Source organism: Sarcophilus harrisii, chromosome 1 (assembly GCF_902635505.1).
Source record: "Sarcophilus harrisii chromosome 1, mSarHar1.11, whole genome shotgun sequence".
Lineage (NCBI taxonomy): Eukaryota > Metazoa > Chordata > Mammalia > Dasyuromorphia > Dasyuridae > Sarcophilus > Sarcophilus harrisii.
Genome location: NC_045426.1, coordinates 532,676,097 through 532,693,854, shown reverse-complemented (window position 1 = coordinate 532,693,854; position 17,758 = coordinate 532,676,097). Strand labels below are relative to the sequence as shown.

The window sequence follows — 17,758 nt, the reverse complement described above, 5'->3', positions numbered from 1 at the left end:
TTGATCCAATCTCCAGATCTGTTGTTTTTCTGATAAGATGTTTCACATTCTGTTCCATTTTTTTCATTCTTTATATTTTGTTATTTTTTAGTCTTTTGTAGATTCATTGGCTTCTTGCCCATCCTAATTTTCAGAGTTATTTTATTCTTGAAGACTATGGATCTCCCTTTTTAGTTGTTGGTTAACTCTTCCCCTTACCCTTCCCCCCAATAATCTTCTTGTTTTTCTTGGATGGGTTTTTTTATTTTTAAACTTTTCCTTCAATCTCTCTCATTTGAATTTTGAAATATTTTTTTGAGTTCTTCTATAAATTCTTTTTCAGCAGGAAACCACTTAATTAACTCTTTGGAGTAGAAGAGGCACTATTAATGTAAGAACTTCTAATCTCAGGGGGAAGGCAGGATGGTACCTCTATTTTCACTTCAGCTCTCCCCTTAACTTGGAACCCCAAACTAAAAATTCTCTTCTCCTGTAAGTGCCCACAGCCAGGAAGGTCCCTGCCCCACTCCCTCTGCACTCATCAGATTCCCTCTTTGCTGGAGCAGCATATCTGCAGCACTGGCATTCTAAATCAGCTGAGGTTCCCTTAGTCTTCCTTGACTTCGACCCCCCAACTCCCCAGGCTGTCTTGGAAGTGAAAGGTCCTGTGGGTAGGGTTGAAGCTCTGATCACACCCAGCCCAGCTAGTCCCAGGATTCTCCACTTGCCGTTTCTGAGGGGCTAGCCTGAAAGTATTTACACTTCACAGTTAAATTGCCTCCTAGGGTCTTTCTTCAGTCCTTTCAGGTAGTCCCTAGAGGACCCTGCTCCGCCCGAAATCATCTTTGTTGTTCACCAGTCAATGCTTGCCCTGAGGTGCACATCTATTCTATTTGTGAGGGAAATCTGGAGAGCTTGACATTTTCTGACCTACCCTATCCCAAAATCCTCAAAGGTGGAAATTTTAAGATTTGGCAACAGTGGATATTAGGATAAGAGTGAGGAGGTTGAATATAATACTAAAGTTGTAAACCTGGGTGAAGGAGACACTGATGTTGTGCTAATAATAGGAAAGTTTGGAAGACGTGCCATTTGAAGGAAAATGTTATTTTTTTGGACATGTTGAGTATGAAGTGCTTATAAAGTATTCAATTTGAGATTTCCCAAAGGCTGCTATTAATGTGAGACTGAAGGTTAGGACTAGATACAAACATCTGGGAATCATCTATAAAGATAAGATAACTAATCCAGGGAAGCTGATAAGATCACTAAGTGAGATAGTATAGTGGGAGAAGAAAGGGGACACAGAACAGAATCTTTATGGTTAGTGAGAGTGATTAATGGATGAGTTGAGAGGGGAAAGGAGCAAAGGTGGTAGGCATTCAGGAGTAGACAGACAAATTACGGGGGAAAACAAGGAGAGATCACTAGAGAGAGAACATCCAGGGAAGAGATTGATGAATAGTATCAAAGAGTACAGAGAGAAATCAAGAAGGATGAGTACTGAAAAAAAATGTTGAAATGTGTTAGTTAAAGGATCACTGGTGATTTTGGAGAGAGCAGTTTAAGTTGGATGATGAGGTAAGAAGCCAGATTGTAAAAGGTTTAGAGGAGTTTAAATAGCAACATTGAGTACAGATAGCTTTCTCAAAGAAAAGAATATAATAAAAGTATGGTCTCACAAACTAAATGATAACGTATAAAAAACAGAATTGGCTAAAATCTCCAAAGATGGCCAAATACTCTGTGTTCTTCTACTTTGTTCTTACATACAACTCACATGGCAACTTTAAGGGCAAATTCCATGGGAATAATAAAATGAGTATGAAATTAAGAATGAATGCCACTAGCTACAATTTTTTGACTTAGCCATTTGTACTGATAGAAAAGGTAACATGACAGTGCATAAAGAGTTGAAGCCATAGGTTATGCCTTTGACAAATACTACCCTTGTTACTGGGGTCAAATCACTTGACCCCTCAATGTTCCTCTATCAAAAATTAATTAAGTTGGAGATTATAAAGGAGTTACTAATCTGCACTAAGGTAAGAGTTTCTACACAAATTTCTACAAAAGTTCCCTACACAAATCAAATATAGATCTAGAAAAAAAGAACTCATTCAAAATATGTAACATTTTTTAAGATGTAAGAAAAATATCTAGTTTTGATAAGAAAGATATTCACTATCTTCCTTATCTTAAAACAAAAACACTTTTCTTTGATCCTCTATCACCTAAAACTATAATCTTTTCCCTCCCTTTTTTCAAAGTTCAATTTCTAGCAAGAGTACATGTACAACTTTTACTTTCTAATCATACACACAAAAACAGACTGATGTAAAATCAAGAGATTTGGGGCAGAACAGTGGTCCTCTAAGCACAACCCAAGAAAACCTGAAGAAAGACTCTGAACAGGAGGTTAATCCATGTGAAGCACAAATATCTCTGGCTAGCTCCCCAGAAACACCAAGAGAGGACTCCTGGTGCTAACACGAATTGATTCAGCTAGAATTCCTCAGCAGGAACCCCAGGATCTTTCAGCCCCTAGACTGTGGGTAGAGTCGGGGGTTTGAGTCTGGAACCTCAGCTGATTGAGAGCACCAGACTCAGCTGTGCTGCAGAGATCCTGCTCTGGGAGGGAAGGAACCCTGCTGAGTACAGCAGCAGTGGGGCATGGACACTGATGGCATTTGTAGGAATGGGGAGCTTTTGATTTGGGGTTCCAAGTTAGAAGGGAGAGCTGAAGTGAAGACAGAGGCATCATCTTCCCTGACCCTAAGATTAGAGGTACTCACAATAAAAAGTGTACCAAAAAAAAGTGAAGGACAAGAAAGAACCCAACCACAGAAATACTGTGGGAACAAGAAGACCAAAGTTCATCTTCAAAGGGGGATCCTGAGGTTTAAAAAAAGCCCCTTTTACTCCAAAGAGTAACATCAAATGACTATCTGCTCAGAAGAAATTTATAGACAAACTCAAAAAAGATTTCAAAATTCAAATGAGAGAGATTGAGGGAAAACTTGAAAAAAAAAAAATCCAAGAAAAACAAAATTATGGAGAAAAAAAAAAAAAAGCTAAACAACAAGTAGAAAAGGAGAGATCCAGAGTCTTCAAAAAGAAAATAATTCTTTGAAAATTAAGATTGGGCAAGAGGAAGCCAGTGAAGCTACAAGATACCAAGAAATAACAAAACAAAATATAAAGAATGAAAAAATTGAATAGAATGTGAAACATCTTATCAGAAAAACAACATATGTGGAGAACAGATCAAGAAGAGTAAATTTAAGAATAATTGTACTACCTGAAAGCTGTAACTATCAAAATAACTTTGACACAGTAATAATGCAATAAATAATCTAAGAAAATTGTCCTGGAGTAATACAACAGTAGGGAAAAGTAGAAATAGAAAAAAAAAAAATCACTGATTATCACCTCAAAGAGATTCTTTGTAGAAATAACATAGGAATATTATTGCCTTCAAAAACCCTAGATCAAAAAGAAAATTTGGCAAGAAATAAACAAAAAAATTAAAAAATACTGGAGCTACAATCAGCAGTCCCAAGAAAAGACCACAGGTTCTGGAATCATATGTACCAGTAATCAAAAGAACTAGACCTTCAGCCAAAAATATGCTATCCACCAAAATCATCTATAATACTGAATGAAAAATGGACATTCAACAAACTTGCAGATTTTCAGGATTTTCAGCCACATGTGAACTCAATAGATAATTTAACATATAAGAGTCAATATCATAAATCAATTTCAAGGAACTTAACATGCACAAATGTTTTTTACATGGAAACATACAGCATGTGTTTAAAATTGATTTTAGCAATAGGGTAGTTCAAAAGGAAGACTGGGGCAGAGTTAAGGTTAAAAATAATTATGTTATACAAATGAGTGTGCAGAAGAAGAACAGACACAGAGCCATAGAGGGAGATGAGGACTCAGTCCTGAAAACCTACTCACATCAGGAATAATTTAAATAAGGAACACTACATATATGCCATGAAGGGTATAGCATCCTCCAAAATCTACAAAGAAATAAAGAGAGAGGGATGGGAGGAGGGGAAAGCAAAGGTAGAGGAAGATGACAAAGGAAGGATCCATGGTTGGGGTGTGTGTTAAATATTAGCAAGGCAAGTAAGGAGCAGAATGAAAGCAAAGAGTTAGTAGGGATAGGAAAAATGTGTGTGTCTGTAATCTATATATATATATGTTCATAAATATATCCTTGCTTAACTATATCCTGTTTGGAAGAAGTGGAGGGATGAAAGGGGAAAAAAAGAGTAAAGAAAAAAAGTGCATAGCAGAGAACATAAGAACAATCTACACAGAAGTAAAGAAAAGACAGACATTCATGAATATAATTTCTTCTATTATATATACCCTTTCTTGATCTGGTAATTTGGTATATATTTTGAATCCTCCCTGATGATCTGCTGGGCACATGATAATATTCTGTTTTGTTTTGTTTTTCTTTTCTACTTTTTTTTTAAATTATTCTGTTTTTTTAATTAAAAAAAACAAACAAACCTTAAAAAATATATTCTGGCCCTAATCATAATAATTTGTGTCCTTAGGTTTATCAAACATAGACTATGACAATTAATTGCTTCTGTATCTTATTTCCACTGAATAAATTTAAAAAAAACACATATCAAAGCTTTTATAATAATTTTTTTTACATTTGATAATGTTATTACTCTCTGATTTGTATTTCACCTCATTGTTTCTCTTGAAATTTTATCTCATTTTTCCCCCTCCAAAAGAATTTTGTTACTGCTTTCTTTAGTTCAATAAAATGCTCATGATTTGATTGTCATAGCACTAAATGTGCAAAGTATTTAATGTATTTTTTTATTCTGACAAGAATTAAACATAAGTAATGACTATCTCCATGTACCTGCATTATTTATAGAAAATTTCTATAAGTTTGATTTTGTTTTATTCCATGTATTTTAAGCATTTTGTAGGGTTTTTTAATAAAGGAAATTTCACATTCACGGATTTTCTAAGTACTTTACAGAAATGCTGATTTGTTGTGGATTTATTTTGTATCCAGTTACTTTACTGAAAACATTAAACATCTCAAATAGTGTTATCACTCATTCTAGGATGATTTCTAAATATATCATCAAATCATCTGAAATATACATTTTTACCTCATTTTTGACAATATTTATAAATGATTTCTTTTGTTCTTTTTTTCCTATAGCTAGAATTTTTAGAGCAATGTCAAATAGTAGTAAGAAAGAAATTATCTTTGCTTCATACTAATTTGTGATGTGACATATTGTAATGTTCCCACATTACAAACTAGCTCTGGATTTTTAATATATACTGTTTATCATACCAAATGATTTTTTAATGCTTTAACTTCAAAGTTAAAAAACACTTTTTAATGTTATTTTTTAAAAAATGACAGATACTATATTTTGTAAAAGGTATTTTCCATATTAAAAGAATCATAGTTTTTACTTTAGTGATTAATATAAATTAATTCATTTCTGTTGAACTTTCAATAGAGTTCTGATATTTGGTCACATGTCAAGGTGGTCAGTCAAAAGTGCTCCACTGGATTGGTATCCTTGGGATGTCAGGAGAAATCAAGGGAGATCTACAGAATGTTGAGAGGACCTTCTGTAACAAACTTTTGAGCAACTTTTGAGTTGTGATTAAAATTTATACCTTAGGGTCAGACATGGAAGGGCTGATGTATAATTGAAGGGAAAACTCTTAAATTGATGAGGTCATAGATCCATTTGACTGCTGAGTTAACTCATAACCTTCCTTTAAATTTTCAATTTTTCTGGAGGACACTTAAATGTAATAGTTTTTGATAATTCTCTTATAAAGAGTGGTCCAAAAGTCTTGGTGCAGTTACATGCCTTAATTGCATTAATAGTTTTTGGTTACCCTGTATACATTATAAATTTATGTTTTAAATGTTTAAAATCTTAGCCAGTTGGTTTTTTTTCTCAATCAAGTTGACTATTAGGTAATCTATTTTCCTCCCCCAAATCTAACTTCCGTCAGTTCTAAAACTTTTTATTTTCAAAATTTTCTATTTCTTATTTAATTTTCAAGATTTTGTTAATATATTTGTAATTTGTTTCCTCTGACTTTATGAATAAACTTTTCTAACATACAGATTTTTCCTCTGAGGCTTGCTTTAGCGGCATTCTGTAAATTTTGGTTTGTCATCTCATTACTATAACATTGTCTTTTACACAATTATTTTTGTTTATATGACAGATTAGTTAAAAATTTTAACTGACAATGTTCTTTTTTTCAAAGAACAAGTTCCTAGTTTTATTGATTCCATAGTCTCTTTTTCCTTTTATCGATTTCCCCTCTCAATAGTCAATATTTTCTCTTTTGTGCTTATTTTGTTTTTAGATTTTATTCTGTTTTTTAAAACTGCAGGTGCAAAACATTATCATTTCTGTTTTTCTAATGTGTACTTTCAGAGATACAATTTTCCTTCCTAATAGTAATAATGGCTAGAATTCATATAATACTTTAAGGTTTGCAGTGTGTTTTACAAACATATCATTTTATTTTTATGGGTGCAGAACTCTACATTGCTGCACTTAAAAGTGGTGAAAAGGTCTTCAGCAGTATCCCTGAAATTCTGTCATGTTGTCTCACAGTTGTCCATTATATCCTACTGATTCTCAAAGGATAGAGAAAGTTGGAAAAGACAAAACATATATTAACAACATACATTAAAAAAAATTGGATAAACAAAATCAGCAAAGACAAGTAGAAGAGTAACTGTAGAGTGGAAGAAAAAACATTTCTATTAAATAACATTAAAGAAAACAACATCTAAGATATATAGAAAATTAGCAAATATTCAACATCTAACATATTAGATTCTCATAAATTGGGGAAAGCGAAATAAAAAAATCCACAATTACATAAACATAATTCAGTACCGTGTTAAAAGAAATGATAAATAACAATCCAGAGATACTTGGGAAGATTTGTTTGGGTGATACAGAATGATACAAGCAGAATCAAAAGATCATTATACAGAAAGATTATTAACGATGTAAATCAAAAGATTATTAAAAGGAGGTTGAACTAAAATAACTGAAGAAAAACAAGGCCCTAGAGCATAGATAATGAAACATACATTTCCATTATATAAGAGAAAGAAGTGGGATTAATAGGATGAAATATTGTATACAATGTCAGTTCTAGTCATTACCTACAATCTTGCTTACCTACTTTGCTTCCTTGCTACGGAAGTTTCAGTAGGGGTAAGATAAGAGTGTGTCTTAGGGGAAGGGAAATTACTATGATATAAAAACATACTGCATCATTAGCATCTATATATAAAAAAAAAAACACAACATTACCTACCATATATCAGTATCTTTCAGGATTGTTTTCTTTCTGTCATTGCTGATTCTGCTTTATTTTTGGGATACTTGCTCTGTGAGGCCAGGTGGGGCAGGCTTATCATATAAGATATCTCTCATGCTAACATTTTTGAAGAATTCCTATCCCATCTCCTATTCCTCCATTTTTATATTTACTATTATCACCTACTTTAGATTTTCATCACTCTTCAAGTCTACTATTAAACATTCTAGCTAGCCATTTCAATGAAAACAATTCAGTGAATCCTCACTGCTCAAAGAAAAAACAAAACTGACATAGTTTGGTTTTCAAGGCCTTCCACAATCTAGTTTAAACAAATAATTCCATTTCATTTCCCTTTATGCATTTGAAAAGAAAGTAGAAAGCAGTGGATAATGTACTGGGTTTGGAATCAGGTCCACTAACTCCCACAAATACCTTAAACTGTCTTGTCTCATATGTAAAAAGGGAACATCCATGGAAACTAGACTACTTAATCCCTATTTTCATTTCAAAATCCTACTGTCACATATTTGCACATATTGTATCAGCTGCATTGAATGGACTGCTCTCCTACTCTTATATCCAGAACTTTATAAATTTCTCCTCTTTTGTTCAACAGCTCAGATAGTACTCCTATTCCTTCTTTGATGGTTTCCTTGATTTATGAGCTGTCCCCTAAAATAATTTTGTGCATGTTAAATTAAGTGTTTTTTGATGGAATTATTTCTCTTGGGCATCATTGTTATCTCAATCCTTGTGTGCTTATGCTTTTTTTAAAAAATAATAGCTTTTTTAATTTTTCAGAATACATACAAAGACAGTTTTCAACATTCACTCTTGCAAAACCTTGTGTTTCATATTTTTCTCCCTCCCTTTCCTCCTCTTCCCTCCCCTAGACATCAAGTAATCCAATACAGATTAAACGTGAAATTCTTCTAAACATATTTCTACATTTATTATTCTGTGCAAGAAAAATCATTTAAAAAAGGGAAAAAATGAGAGAAAAAAACAGTGCTTGTCACTATTCCTTGAATTTTTTTAGCATTAGAAAAAGGAATGGAACATGATATGGGAAAAGTTAAGGACACAATGAGTCTTTCACTAAGGAGCAGTTTAAGATTAATGAAATATTGGACAATTTGTTTAATGCAAATCAGCCAATTTGGTTCCTTTTATTAAATGCAGGGCCCAATCCTTTGTTCATTAACTTCATTTTCTCCAGATGCATATTAGCAGTGAGTTGGCACAGTAGATACAACGTTAGAACTGGAATCAGGAAGCTCTGGGTTCAAATCCTGCCTTGGATGATTGTTAGTTGCGTGAACACTAACAAAACTTTTAACTTCTTTTGCCTTAGTTCTCTTCTCTGCAAAATGGGGATATTAATAGCACCTCCCTCACAGGGATGTTATATGAATCAAATGAGATGATTTATGTAAAGTGTTTTGCAAACATTAAAGTTTTATATTTTTATTATATTTTTATATTATTATCATATACATGTTGATTATTCTAATTCAATGAACTATTCATTTAATAGCATGTCATAGTCTAAAGAAGAAACATATTTTGGTGCATTTAGTTTTTCCTTCATGGATTTTCACATTTGAGAAATTATGGATCTCAATGAGGCAACCCTATTATCCTCTAAGGGTTGATTCAGTCAGAACGAGGACAAGTAAAAAAAAAAAAAAAAAAGTTATATCTGAATGACTACAACTGATAGAAAATCTCACTTTCTATTTTGACCTTGCAAAAGATATCCTTCCATGACCAAGGCAGAATGTTGTGACAAACACACCTCCTTTGACATTAATAAACAATAGGTTCTTTGAACGAAGTTTTTTCCTTTGGTGGCATTAAAAATTTTTTTCATTTGAGTTTAACATATGCCTGAAAAAGTTCTTTTGGGAAAAGAAACAACATTTTGTTTTACCAAATTTTATTTAAAAATTCACAAAAAAACCACAGCAGAATTCTGGATTTTTTTTTTTTTTTGTACCGTTAAGGCATTTGTACAACTATAATGATTTGTTAGGTTGTAGAAAACTGTTTAATGAAACCTTGAATGTTATTACTTAATTTTCTTGATAACTGACATCCTGTATATGTGCAAAAAGATGAGAAAATGAGAATTTGGTCCATTATTGATATTTTCTTAGACCTTTATTTTGGGGATAAGTTATTTTCTGGGATTTTTTTTGTCTTCTTTGTTATGATGACTGCTTTATAGTGGTTGAGCTTCTGTATATTTTGATAATAAAATTGTTATCCTTAACATTTTCAATTTCTCATTTTTTGTTATTGATTGCTCTTTTGAACATGTCAGATAGAAACTTGCTACTGTTTTTTGTTTCCTTTTTTTCTAATATGATATATTCTAAATAGTTGATAGTCTAACTATACTGTCAGGAGGAAGAAGGGGAAGCACTATTTAAGTGACTTGCCCAGGATCACACATCTGTTAACACATAAATGTTAAGTGTCTGTCTGAGGCTAGATATGAACTGAGGTCTTCCAGACTCCAGGATAGTGCTCTATCCACTGAGTCATCTAGCTGTCCTTACCTTTTGCTATTCTCCCCTGTATGTACTTTTGTATTAAGAACCAAAAAATACAGATTTGATTTGAAAAAATTTGTGAAGTTCTTTGTAGAAATGAATTGTAGTGAGCTACCCAGATGAAGTGGACATAAAATGCTAAAACAAAACAAAAATAAAACTCAAATGATACTTGAATAGAGTTGGAAAATGATAAATGCAATGTCATATCAAGGGTACTAATTCCATATAATTACAATATTATCATGGCTGAATGTTTCTTCCAATCACTGAGATAATTAAACATAGTACCTGTTTTGTCTGTTAGCAAATAAACTAAACGTCCAAGTTCTTCTGGTATTGTACTGGTTCGGACAACTGTTCCAGGAATATGTTCATCCCTCATAATCATCCATCCATAGGCTGCTTTGCCCATATCCAAGTTCACACGCAAACTATGAAATAAACCCATAATACAACTTATCATTGAACATATACAGATAGGATTCTTTTCATTCTAAATTTTAATGTAGAAATTTGTTTAAATAACACTTGTCTTTGGCTTTATATTGAAAAGGATACATAATGCCATTTTTGGACACTAAAATAAGTTGAAGACTGCTAAGAGTAGCAAAGAATTTCTTCAGAGTTTATTCATTTCAGTCCTCTAATATACCAGTGAGAAAGACTGACAGTCTTTAGGTTTCTCTCAAATTGATCAACTAGAACTAAAACATTTAGAGGATTTAAAGGAAATCTTTTTTGATCATAAATGATGGAAGTTTGGAGACAGAAGGAATTTTGAGTATTATCTAATCAAATTGCTTAGTTTATGGAGGCAGAGGGAAAATGATTTTCTGAATTCTGAAGCTCTGATCCCCAGTTTTTTTTCCTCCCGCAGTACATTGTTTATTTAGTCTCTTTTCCAACCAAGGTTAATGCTAACTACAGCTAATGTTCCAGATTTAATCTGATGATTTTGTACAGTCATTCTATTCATAATCCAAAATCACAACTATAACTGTGGAATATTATAAAAACAGTTAAGAAAAACTTTTATGAAATGTAATAGGAACTCCTATTAAAATGAGTGTTACTAAAATGAGGCAGCACATCAGAATGCAAGGTCTAAAGTAAGGTTAAAATATATTCCAATTGTTAAAAAAAAATGCGGTAAAAAAAATTCCTATTAGTGGTACTAATAAGATAGTCAACAGTTACCTCTTAGAAACACTGCCCAAACTGGAATCTTATTCAGAAATCACAAAGAAAAAATATTTACATAGCTATATATTTTGCAACCGGCAGGCACTGAAACTACATGAAAGGGTTCATAGTTCTGCAACCATTCTCGGGAAATTAAAAACACTTCTGGTTGCTTTCAAAGAAAATTTAAGAAATAAAAGTAAACTTTTAATATTTTTTATGTTATTTGTGATGGCAATTCACTTTAAAGTAGTCCTAATTTTATGACTAAATCTTGAATAACAATATTTTTAAAAAGCAATTAACAAAAACAACAAAGATACTAACTCTCAAGCATGCTATTCTTGTAGGAAACAGAAAAGCATCATATAGTATCTGATTTTATTTCATTTACTTTGAGATTGGTAAAGATATCTTGTAGCTCATTAAGGAAATTATGTTAAATCCAATGGACTCTAAGCAATCACATTTTCAACTTTATGGAGAGTACGGGAGGGTTAAGTACTCCCTCAAAGTTGGAATTTCCAGATGTTAAGCTTTAATGGCTACTAATAAATGGCACAGAAAAACTCAAGCTGTATTCAAAAAGAGTTAAGATAAAATAGGCAGAAATAAAAGGATTAAGGGTAAGAAAGGAGATACCAAAGTTCATCTTTTTAACTTCATTAGAATCTCTTTATAACTCAATTAACACACATTTCCCTACCTTTAACTCAAAAATCTAGTCAATGACAGTATAGCTTACTACAAAAAGCCCTGCTTTGGGAAACAGAGAGCTTGGGTTCTAATTACAGACTCTATCAGTCTATTCTACTTTGGGTAAGTACTTAATCTCAACTTATGGTCTTATTTTTTTCATTTACAAATGTGAAGATTGGAACAGAGTTCTTCAAGATTCCTTCAGTTCTTAAATTGAACAATTCCTTGGGTGCTTGTATATTATTAAAAATATTTCCTTTTCTGTCCATCAACTAAATTGAAGTAGTTTTATAATTAGAACAATAAATTTCTAATTAATTATTTTATTCATTTAGTAAATATTTTAAATGTCTACTATATGCCAAGTATTTGTTTGCATTAGGGATAAGAGATACAAAAACAAAACAATTCCTGTTCTCAAGGAGCTCATATTTCACTAGAAGATTACATTTTATTGATTATATCTCAGTGATTACATAGTTTCCATCAATATTATTTTACAATAATAGAACAATATAATAATTAATAACCAGAGAAGATTATAGCTAAACTAAATGACAGTAAATCACTTTTAGTTCCTCTTCACTTTATCATAATTAAACATTAAGAAAGTCTTGTGGTTAAAAACTGATTACAAAGTTTAAGTATAAACTAAAAGCCATACTTATTTTAAATTTGCTATTCATACTGATGGCACAGAAAAGTTAAAGATGCCACAAATTCTACTTTAAATATCCACTGGGACAACAAATAAAAATCAGTCTTATGGAATCTAAGTTGAATGTATTGGGTAGCCTCAGGAGAGATATTAGAATTTGTGTACCTTACCAAATAGAAGTTTTTAAAAAGTGGTGATTATTTGTGGTAAAGGTATGAAAATGTGACTGCTGTGGCTATGGTCTCAACTGGGACTGACTGACTTCTTGTGTTAGGTGGGTACAGTGAACAGAATGCTAGGTCTCAAAGTTAGGAAGAATCATCTTTATGATTTCAAATCTGGTTTCAGACACTTACTAGATGTGTGATCTTGGGCAAGTCACTTAACTCTATTTGTCTCAGTTTTCTCATCTGTAAAATGAGCTGAAGAAGGAAATGGTATATCACTCCAGTATCTTTGCCAAGAAAGATTAAAACACTAGAATGCTATTTGGCTTTTCATAACCTAAAAGAAAGACAGGTATCCTTGAAAGAAGAGAGCAGACAGTCTTCAAACCAATTGATCTAAGAATGAACATCTAACAAGGGAAGAAGTAGAGCTCTTGGGATGGTAACTTACTGAGTTTAGAAATATAGCCAACATGATGACCAACTGTTTTCTTTCTTATAAGGAAAAAAATAGTATGGACAAGTTTCAGTGGGTTGGATTTGAGTTTTTAAAAAAAGAATAGTGGCAATAAAGGTTGAAAATGAGAAACTATTATTAAAGGTTGCAGAATCTTCATTTGGAAATTCAAAAACAGAATATATATATAATTCTTTTTAAAGAGAGACAAAGACAGAGAGACATCTTCTTGATATGCTTAAGCATAATATTATTGTCTTCATTTAGAGAAATTAGGTGACTTGTGTGGAAACTTTCAGCTCTACAATTTTCTGATAAATATAAATGCACAGCATGTATTACAGCTACAGGATTTTTAAAGGCCTTGGTATTAATATTAACTGTGTGTCCTTGTAATTACTAAAAACTAAAAAGATTGGGTCTGAACATTAGAGACACAACCAAAATCATGGTTCCTGCCAACAAGAAACCAAATTCTGTAAACATACAAACAGCTATGTAAATACAAGCTATATGCAGAGTCAATAGTAGCAATTTCTAAGGAATGAAAACTAGCAGTAGCAGTTAAGGCAGCACAGAGGTAGGGAAAACCTAATCATAGAAAGTAGGATTTGAGCTGAAGATGGAAGGAAGCCTAGGAAGTCTAAAAATATAGGTAGAGAGGAGAACATCTCAGGCATGGAGGGGTGGTGGTGGCGAGAGTATGTGGAGATGAGGGATAGTCAATGAAAAGGCACAGATTTGGCAGATAGAAGTGGTAGGCACACACTTCAAATATGTTTAAATTGAATGCAATCTTATTTATTCTATCAATAAAAGAAAAGACAATAATACAGAAAATGCACTTTTGAACATGATATTAAATTGGGAAAGTGTCTGGGTCAGTAAAGGAACCACAGAAAAGTTAGGACAATTTAGAACAAAAGAAAAGGTAAAATAATGAGAATTGGATTTATTTGTCTCAGGAGATTGTACTTTAATTGATCTAACAATAAATGCAACTAGTTGGGAAGATCATAGAGTGTCAGTTAAGCAGAAATTTGAAAGCATTACTTCAATATATCTTAGCTATTTAGAACTCAAACATAATGGTGAAAAACAAATGAATAGTACAACTAAAGTACATACCGAAGGAAGATAATTAAAGCTATATTTAAAAGACTAAACATCACAGTATGTATACAAAGAAAGACTATTTAGTGGCAGTGGCACAAGAAGCCACAAGATTTTCTTATTTCACAGTATATTAAAAACAAATAATGTCTTTCATTATACAGAAGATTGCTGAGACATACCATACCTGGTACACTGCTTAAAGCATTAGACTCTGTTATAAAGATACTGCAACTGAGACCAAATGTCTTTGCTGATGAAAATTAGTCTAATCATTTAGCATTTGATTTTAGTGAAGTTACAGCTTTTAAATTTACTTGATGACATATTGAAAAGATAAATATAAGAAAAATATTTTCCTTTAATTCAGAACATCAGTTTTGTCTTTGTCTAGCATAGCACCTAACATATAGTAGATTCTTTAATAATGATTGTTAATAGGAAAGAGGTTAAGTGCTATCTTCTTTAATTCATAGTGGACAATTTTATGCCATAAAATCTTTTTTAAAATAATACCCTTTTCCTGCTGAGCTCAAACTTAAAAAAAAAAAAAAAAAAGAGTATCTTCATTTTCAGTTTTACTTTTAAAAATTTTTTTAAAAATGCATTTTAAGAATTCAAAAAGCTAGGCTTTTATTTGTAAATCTTATAGTCAAATTGGCTGGTGAATGATTGTTGGGTTAGTCAAACTAACTGTATTGGGAAAAAACCTCATAGGCAAACATTGAATTAAGATACCAGATACATTTAAAGTTTGTTATATTGATTAATGAGAACCCTAATATAGATAACAAATCTATTAAGACTTGGCAGAAAAGTTATTTAGAGCCAATTGACCACTGATGTCTTTTTTTCCCTATACCATACAACAGTTTTATAAAATTTATGAAGATCAGAATTTGAAAATTTACTCTGAAATATTCTATGCTTGAATTCTGTCTTATGCCTAGAAGGAAAATATTTTGAAATTTGAAGAAAAAAAATGTTCAGAGTAAAAATTTTGTTTAAAGGATAAGTGAATAAGACTGAAGAGATTAACCTGTCCGTATTTGGATCTCACTGATGAGACAATAGCTGACTCCTAGTGCTACAAAGCTGTTCAAAGATACTACACTGAAGGACAAATAAACCTAAATATGTTCTCTTAAAATATACAGCACACATCACATTTAAGCCCCATGGTACCTGCTACATTTAAACACTAATTTTATTACAATTAAAACTACTGCCTTTAACCCTACCAGGTGAAAAAAGTCCCTGAATGCTTTTCTAGAAAATGCCTACGAATCTCCTCAGGAAATGAATCTGCTTGAAATAATACATATGCACACCTCCATAAATAAGATTTATTTTTAGAGTAGCCTCAAGTAAGCAAAGGAAAACAGAAACCATTATAAATAAAAGTTTCAACTAATGAAATAAAAAGCTTTTTATGATAAAAGAGTAGAACCATAAGGCTAAAGAGACTATTGGGAGGCAATTGGGCTCAAGGGAAGGGAACAGAACAAAAACTGGCTCAGTTTGGGATTGTAGTTGTATTACAGAATTGAAAACACCTTTGATAGATGTATAACAGCAGAAAGAACCTGGACTTGCAGTTAAAAAAAAGAGGTATCAATATTGAGTCTGCTACTTTCTACCTGTGTCTCTGGGTAATTTCTTAAGATGGAACCCAGACTTCTCATTTGCAAAAGAAAAGGGTAGGATTAGGTTTTTATTTTTTTTTTTTTAAACAGATTCCTGTGCCAGTCTAGTGAAGACTATGGACCCTTTCTCAAAATAACATTTTTAAAGGCATAAAAAGAAAATCTGTAGGATTCCTTTATTAAAAGGAAATCAATTATATTGACCTTTAATTATTTTGACCTTAAGAATGTCTGGATTAGATGATCTCTCAAATCCTTTTAAAGCTCTAATGTTTTGACTATGGGTTATTAGGAAGATAATAAAGACAAAGTAAAAGGTAGAGTTGGAGGAGAGAGAGAAGATGAAGAGAGCTAAGGAAAAAAAGGAGAAAGAGATTAGAAGAAATGATGGGAAAATTGCATTACTTTCTTTTGTGTTTGCCTTAGTTTCATAAGTTCAGAGGAATTAAAAAGAGGTATGATTCATTAAAGTTTGATATTTTTACACAGCTGCTTCTTCAGTATCATTCTTATGGATATCTTAAGATTGATCTTTCTTGATGTCAAAATAGTACAGTTGCCTGGACACTGGGAACTTGGCAAAATAAACTTGACACATAAACCCATGTTATATAGTATAATTAAAGGGATGCTTAATGTCTTCTATTCATTCCCCATTCTTCCCCCAAATCTTCTCTATTCATTTACTTATCCTTCCTGGTACCTAAACTTCAAGTCTTTTATTTTTTTTTTTTTTTTAAGTACCTGAAGTGAAGGGATCTTGGATTCAGATTGGCAGAAACAAGTTTTAAAAAAAAGACCTGGTACAGGGCAGAAGCTATACTACAGAAGGGCAGGCTGGGTGTTTAACTGCATTATAATTGGAATGATTCAATAAAATCATAAAAGAGGTCACTGTATGGCCCTGGGATTTAAAGGTTCCATTCAAATTGCAGAAGAAAATACATAAAAGGGAGTCTTCATCTTATCTTGCCCAGAACCAGGACTTGGCATTTCTAAACTTTGCCACAAACCTCTCTACACTCCTTGCTCCCTTTTATGTATTTTCTTCTGCAATTTGAATGTAACCTCTCTGAGAGCAGAAGCTGCCTTGCTTATTTGATTTATATCTTATAAAGCACTTAGCATAGCATCCAGCACACTCTAGACACTTGATAAATCCTTCATTCTTTATTCATTCAATGTAGGGAAGATTAACAAGGTAGGGGAAATACAAAATTCCTCTACAACAAAATTTTGCCAGAGGCAAGCGCTAGAAGAAACCTAACCTCTTTTTTAAAGTTATTTTGGAAGAAAATGAGATAAAATGTTACTGTTATATATACATCCAAGGTTGGTTTAGTGCAAAAAAAATAAAAACCCTCTGGACCAGATGAATGATGAAGAATGCTATCCAATACCTGCTGGAAAATAATAATGTGCAGAATAAGACAAATTTTTGGACATAGACGTGGGAATATATTTTGTTTGACTATATTTATTAAGGGTTTTCCTAAATAAGGATGTGGGGGAGGGGAGGTAGGAGAAATTAATGTAAGTGCTTGATAATTGGAAAGAATGATTTTAAAATGAAAAATGGTAGACTGAATCCTAATGGATTGTTTGCACAAAATAGTCAACTCTGATTCCACCTGTTTTCACTGGCTATCTCCCATGCCTGTAAAGCCCTTGCTCTTCATCACCACCTCTTGGATGCTCTCACTTCAGCAAACCTGAGTTAGTCTTACCTTCTTGCTGGGAGATTTTCCCAGTCTTTTTAAATCTTGGTTCCTTCCTTCTGAGACTGTGCCCAATTTATTTTACAATTTTTGGATACACCATTGGTTGTATATTGACTCTCCAATTAGGCTGTAAGTGGTGACTCTTATTTGTCTGTCTTGCCTATCCTTATATATAATTGTGTCTCTATCACT

The 17,758-nt window shown here is 32.4% G+C and overlaps 1 protein-coding gene across 7 annotated transcripts in view; it reads right to left on the bottom strand.

The window, feature by feature from the left end:
• Window positions 1-17,758, bottom strand: part of ATP9B (ATPase phospholipid transporting 9B (putative)) — a 451,952-nt gene that overhangs the window by 115,120 nt on the left and 319,074 nt on the right. For all 7 annotated transcript variants that reach the window (XM_031946730.1, XM_031946732.1, XM_031946731.1 and 4 more), the window contains one exon: window positions 10,212-10,354. In XM_031946730.1, coding sequence (XP_031802590.1) covers window positions 10,212-10,354 — 143 coding nt within the window. The remainder of the gene's footprint in view (window positions 1-10,211; window positions 10,355-17,758) is intronic.